Source organism: Asparagus officinalis, chromosome 3 (assembly GCF_001876935.1).
Source record: "Asparagus officinalis chromosome 3, Aspof.V1, whole genome shotgun sequence".
NCBI classification, from domain to species: domain Eukaryota; kingdom Viridiplantae; phylum Streptophyta; class Magnoliopsida; order Asparagales; family Asparagaceae; genus Asparagus; species Asparagus officinalis.
Genome location: NC_033796.1, coordinates 21,106,481 through 21,113,418, shown reverse-complemented (window position 1 = coordinate 21,113,418; position 6,938 = coordinate 21,106,481). Strand labels below are relative to the sequence as shown.

Here is a 6,938-nt window from a genome sequence, read left to right as displayed (position 1 = left end):
GAGAAAAAAATAAAACCATGTGTTGGGAAAATTTTCTGTGATGTTTGCTGGATCACAAACTTGTGGCTCACGTGAAAATGGAAACGTACTAGTGCTTCTTTTAAACATGGAACTTCACTTTGATGTTTCCAAGTGTTCATGCCTGCGTATGAGCGTCTATATATAGTTCCAACTTCTTGCTCAGTTCCTTCCAAGCTATATTTTCTTCCTTTAATTTCAACACCCCCACCCCCCCTCCTCCAAAAAAAAAATTATATAACTTAAGCTTCTCTTGTAATGGAAAAAGATGACGTTAACAACGTTCGAAGGTCCATCGACAATAACAATTCTATTAATGTCAGTCGTCGGTCAGCACACTATCAACCTAATCAATGGGACTACAATACCATCCAAACCATAACAAACAATTTTATGGTATGCACGGGCTAAGCATATCATTTTTTTTCTTATTGTTTTCTAGTTGATTCTCATTTTCTTCCATGTGTATTTCTTTCATTATAAATGTTAGCATCTTTACTGTCATAAATTCGAGCTCATATATTTTCTTAAAAATAGTTTTGCTTACCAAAATCACTTACCTTTTTATGTAGGAGGAGGCATATGGCCTTTCGGCTAAGGAGTTGAAGGAAGAGGTTAGGGCTTTGTTGACAGAAACTGACCCAGTAGTTCAAGTCAAGCTCATTGATTCCATCGAAAGGCTCGGATTGGGCTATCATTTTGTGGAGGAGATTGAACGACTCTTGAATAATATGCTTATAAGTGGTTATCACAAAGTGGTGCAAAAAGATGGCTTGCATGTTACTGCTGTCCTTTTTAGGCTTTTCAGACAATGTGGCTTCATGATTTCGCAAGGTACAATAAGCCTATGCATAAAATACACAAAACTAAGATATTTTGTAGATAACCACCATTAATATGAAGTAGAAACACAAAAAGACATTTTGAAAGATAATTTTAAAAAAAAAGACAGAACAAAAAGATTCAGGAATATAGATGCCAGCAAGAGGAGAACGAATGATAACGGACGAGATATTTTATTTTATTTTATTTTATTTTGGTCAATGAAAAAATTTTATTCATAACCAAAATGTGAAATTTGAGTACATCAAATCATTCCAGTTATAACTGGAAGAACATCTATATTGTTTTTTTTTACAATTGCTCAATTCTTTCTTTTATGTGAAAATGAACATCATCATTGAGGATTTTAGAAAGAATTAGAAGCTTCACTATCCGAAACACAACATTAGGCTCCCTTGTTTCTAGCTAAAAAATTCTTTGATTCCTTTCTTTCCATATAGTGTAAACTGTGACTGACAATGCCAATCTTTTAAGCTTCTTCATGAACCCCTTACCTCTCAGTCTCATACTATACCATTGGATAACACACTCCCAGCTACAAGATTTCCATCTGAATTTCATCCAGTCCATAACTCTGTTCCAGATAGCGGCTGAAAATTTACATTCAAAGAAAAGATGTCTACAGGTTTCTGGATTTTGATAAGTGCACAACACACAAATGTTTGTGTCAAGGATTCTCAGGTGACACAGTCTGTCTTTTGTTAATAATTTGGATTGAATAGCAAGCCAAAGGATGAAAGAGTGCTTAGGATATAGCCACCCATCCCAGATTGTTCTAGACCAAACAACAGGTGCATTTTGAAGTATGATTTCATTATAGATAGAAGATATCTGAATTTTACCTCCCAAGCAGCACCTGGTGATAATATTTTGCACATTTGAGGCATTGCCAAACTTGAATATCATTTTATCTCTCACTTTAAGAACTTGATTCCACATCCATGAATCGTTCATTTTAATTTGCACTCGCCAGATATTTGACTGCCTCAGATAATGTCCATGAATCCACTTGATCCACAACAAGTCCTTCTTGAGATGTATCATCCAAAGGAGCTTCATGGCTTATGCAAGATTCCAGGCTCTAGCAGAGAAGATCCCCAAACCCTCATGCTCTTTGCTTTGACACACTGCTTGCTAGGATTTGTTTCTAATCCAGAGACACAGCTGAAATCTGAAAGGCATTCCTTTAATCTTGTAATAGAGTATAGATCAGCTTTGCAAAAAAAGCAATAAATCATCAGCAAAAAATAGATGAGAAATTTTCAGCCTTGAACATGAGATATTTTATTTTTAGGGTTAAAAATGTAAAAAAATAATACATGAATTTTTTAAATAATTTAAGAGGAAGTTTGGTCTCACATGAGTTGCACGTGCCACTTCAGATGTAACGGTGTTAAACTTTGGGCGCTTTCTACAAAAGTTATTGGGGGTCTAATACAATTTTGAAAGTTATTGGTGGTTCACTCAAAATGCTAAAAGTTCCGGGGCCTAATTATATAAGTAAACATGGTATATCTAGTATAACTCAGAAGAGCAAGAACGAAATATCACCAATAATTAAAATAGAAGAAGAAATATGAAATTAAAGAAAATACCACCTAATTCAATATGTCATCTGCGTACCTTGAGAAACTAGCTAGTAATCCTTATTCACTGAACAATTAGCTTTAACGTATTCTGGGTCAATGCAGAACAAAGAATTCAAGCATTACTTCACTGATTCAAGAATCTTTTTCTTTCCATTCATCAGAAATTACCCAGTAGACAGATCACTGAATTGTTTCCACCAAGACGACCTTGTGAATTCTCTTTATTTTTGGAGTGCAGATATTTTTGACCACTTTAAGGACGTCAACGGTAGCTTCAAGGCAAGCCTTTCACATGATGCAAAAGGATTGTTGAGTTTATATCAAGCTTCTTATCTGTCTTTTAAAGAGGAGATCACAATGGACGCAGCAAGAGCTTTTGCAGTCACTCATCTAAAGACGCTGGATGCATCCAAATTGAGATTTGCAAAGGAAATTGCAGATGTAATGGAGCTCCCATCACACTGGAGACCGACAAGGCTAGAAGCTAGAAGGTACATAGATACTTACGAGAAGGAAGAAGACACAAATTCTGCGTTGCTTTTGTTTGCTAAGCTAGATTTCAACATGGTTCAAAATGTACATCAAAGGGAACTTGCAAAGGTTACAAGGTACGCTTATGTTATTTTTAACTAGTTTAGTGATTATCAATATAATATTGTTCTCGATTTAATGACAATGAATTCCCACGTCAAGAATTAAAATTATGTAAGTGGAGCGTATATACGCTCCACTTATAGTTATGATAATAACATTTGAATGTCTTGGTTTTTTTTATTGTTACAATTTCCAAATTTTTGATGTTTTGTTTAAGATTAATTAGCTTGATTCGGAAACCTCTACGTGCTAGATCATATACTTATTTATCTATCAAAAACTAGCATGAGTGCATTTATTTGTTTCCTATGCTCCCGTTGAATATACTTAACAAAATATTTTTCTTTTATGCATCATCAGTTGGTGGATGGGTCTCTCTCTTGGAAAGACGTTGGAGTTTGCTAGAGATCGAACACTAGAGTGCTTCTTTGTAGTGATTATAATAGTATTTCAGCCTCACTTTGGATATTCCCGCGAGGGGCTTACAAAAGTTATAACTCTTATGGTACTTTTGGATGATGTTTATGATGTCTACGGATCCTTGGATGAGCTCGAACTCTTTACACGTGCTGTTGAAAGGTAATCGGTTTATTATTTCAAATATAATGTCTTGACTTTGTTTTCTCTCTCCCTATACATTATGCATATCTTAAGTATTTTCTTCTAAAAACTTCTACAGATGGGAAGTCGAGGAGTTGGAAAATCTTCCAGAATGTATGAAGATATGTTTCACAAATATTAGCAATCTTGTGGGTGAAATGACTGTCGATTTTCAAAAAAGTAATGGATTGACTATTCTACCTTATCTGAGAAAAGCGGTAATATGGTCAATTTAATTTATAGCTTCGGTGATTATGGAGATATGTTTCACAAATATGAAGATATGTTTCACAAATATTAGCAATCTTGTGGGTGAAATGACTGTCGATTTTCAAAAAAGTAATGGATTGACTATTCTACCTTATCTGAGAAAAGCGGTAATATGGTCAATTTAATTTATAGCTTCGGTGATTATGGAGATATGTTTCACAAATATGAAGATATGTTTCACAAATATTAGCAATCTTGTTTTTTTTTTTCCCGTGAAGGACGGACGCACCAATTCATGCGTACATAATTTGTTAAATTCATATTTTCTTAATAATATAATGAGAATACATAGTTGCTGATTGATATTGCAAAGTACAAAGTAGCTAGGGACATATATAACATTTTCCGCCATTTGCTTTTTAATATTTTATATGACTAATTATTCGAAACTTTACATTTCAGTGGACAGATATATGCAAAGCATTCTTGGTGGAGGCAAAATGGCAAAATGATAATTATGTGCCAACATTTGAAGAGTACATCAACAATGGTTGGATGTCAGTTTCCGGGCCTCTCATATTGTTACATACTTTCCCCCTCATGGGACAAGAAATAACAGTGAAAGCATTAGAACACTTGGAGAATTATCCTAAAATCATTCGTTTAGCATCAAAAATTTTCCGACTTTATAATGATTTAGCAACTTCAACGGTAAGCAATTTGATACCTTTAAGTGAGTAGAAGACTTTCATGTCTTTTAATTGTTATTTTTGAGTGAAACCTATCTAATTAATTACTTTTACCTAAAATGTAAAATTGTTTGATGAAACCATGCTCCCCAGTATTAAGTTAATAGATCTTCTATGTTCTACCTTTTTATTTCTACAATATCTTGACCGAGACCCTCTTTTCCCTCAAGAAATACTGTCAAATATTTTGATTATATGTGCGCCTTTTAATAATCTATTAATTAAACATGATTGGTGCCATGTGCCTTGAGAATTCTTGTTTTTGGTACATGATATTTAGATGAGTTAATTCTCTTTTCCTTTTTTTAGAAAAAAAAAATTCAGTACATAATTTTGACTTTCATGTGTCGATGGATACCTGATATTCTTTCTTTCCTATGGGTAACCCATACTATATGTATAAAAGTTCAAATACATTTTATATTCTTTCGCGTTTCTATATGGATACAGGCAGAGCTAGAGAGAGGCGATTCAGTATCATCTATACAATGTTACATGAGAGAAAGTGGTGATTCAGAAGTTGAAGCTCGCAAACATATATCGAGTCTCATTTTCGAGACATGGAAAGAGTTGAATGAAGAAGCTATACTATGTTCTTCCTTGCCTCGATTTTTTATAGAAGCGTGTGTAAATCTAGGACGAATGGCAATTTGCCTATATCAACATGGAGATGGTTTTGGCATTCCAACTCATGACACCAAGGCCCACATAACATCATTGCTCATGAAGCCCATTAGCTTACAGAGCAAGGAATTACAGACTCCCATCAATAATGTGGTTGCTAAATAGGACTGCATGCATGGTTACCCTTATAATAAATGTTGTATGGACATATTTGTAAGATGTTATTTTCATGCATGGTTACCCCTATAATAAATGTCGTATGGACATATTTATAAGATGTTATTTTCACGCATGGTCACCCTTATAATAAATGTTGTGTGGACATATTTGTAAGATATTATTTTCAGATATGAAAATAGCCAGGATGCGGGCATTGTGTAATCTGTTTTGAACATGTTTGGCAATCTGAGATTATAGTACATCCACTTAGGTTATAATTTGTTGGTAGATTATAGCTCAAGCGGATCAAGATTTTAGATGTTTGGTAAAAAGAGTGGTTTATAATCGTGTACGCATTTTTGTTAGATAAACCAAATACCATTCGGGAGGAAGGAGAGAGAAAGGGGAAAAAACAGAGTGTGAAAAAGTGTTTAGTATTTTTGTCATTTTGTTGATCAAACATGTGAGTCATAATCCCCTAAAGAAATAACCTTGTAATGATTCTTAAGTTATTTTCCAAAATTATCCACTCAATGTATTTACCAACATACAAAGTAGATTATAACCCAAAAAAATGGATTATAATCTATTTTGATCAAGTTGTCAAAACATGCCCTTATTACGATAATCTATCACATGATATTATTAGAGTAATCTATGATTCTTTAAATACTTTCCTTTCAAGTATTGGGAACAATTAAAAGAAAGAAAGAAATTTTGGAAAATAGCCTATTATAAATATAAGAAATAATTACGAGAAGATGTAACATTCATCGATGAATATGGCTATTTCAAGCCTATATTTTTTGAACCATACCAAAATAACAAGGGGCGTATATTAAAGCACGCACAAGGAAAATATGAAATAAGAATTATTGAAATCCCTTCAAATATTGTATCAAATCCATATATTTTTATGGAAACTTTAATATTATGAAAATTAACTAATTACAATCATATTCTTCAGTAGTCAAAATTCTACATGTATTTACGTAGGGTTAAATTATCAGATTGGTGTAGTTAATTGGACCATATTCAATTCATCTTGTGTGTGTGTATTGGATCATATTCAATTCATCTTGTGTATGTGTGTGTATAAATAATAAGAAACTATTCTTACAATACATCTTGTGAAAACTCAGCTGGATACATGATTCTACCAATCATGTCCAATGTTCACTCCCACAATATTTTTTTATCTACATTGGTGCTTACATGATCTAAAATAATAGGTAACTAATTGAGCTTAATCCACGAAGTGATTCCACGGGGGACTAGAAAATTATAGCTAATTAATTGAATGGAGGAGATGGACTCATGATAGCAAAGCACATGTGACAAGGGAGAAAATATCATCTCATGTTATCGGTGATCGATTGATCGTTCATAGGCTTAATTTTCCAATTAATTAATATTCTTCAAGAGTATGTAGCTACCATGAACACTGTGTTAGTGTTATCACGAGGTTTCTCCGTACAAAGTATTTGTGGCTCATATGGTGGCTAACTATTTTTCACGTTTTGTTTGCTTCTCTCTCTCTCTCTCTCTCTCT

The 6,938-nt window shown here is 33.6% G+C and overlaps 1 protein-coding gene across 1 annotated transcript; it reads left to right on the top strand.

Annotated features, from left to right (window-relative positions):
• On the top strand, positions 220-5,608 carry LOC109833319 ((-)-alpha-terpineol synthase-like). The gene is made up of 7 exons (XM_020400951.1): positions 220-414; positions 591-852; positions 2,689-3,058; positions 3,405-3,623; positions 3,724-3,862; positions 4,317-4,565; positions 5,054-5,608. The coding sequence occupies exons 1-7, from the start codon at positions 277-279 to the stop codon at positions 5,390-5,392; spliced, it is 1,716 nt and encodes a 571-aa protein (XP_020256540.1). The 5' UTR covers positions 220-276; the 3' UTR covers positions 5,393-5,608.

Excerpts from the sequence above, each read along its gene's own strand:
- LOC109833319 (XM_020400951.1), top strand. The coding sequence starts at position 277 with ATGGAAAAAGATGACGTTAACAACGTTCGAAGGTCCATCGACAATAAC. Across the intron at positions 3,624-3,723 it reads TTTACACGTGCTGTTGAAAG|ATGGGAAGTCGAGGAGTTGG; the intron begins GTAATCGGTTTA and ends AAACTTCTACAG. Across the intron at positions 3,863-4,316 it reads TACCTTATCTGAGAAAAGCG|TGGACAGATATATGCAAAGC; the intron begins GTAATATGGTCA and ends TTTACATTTCAG.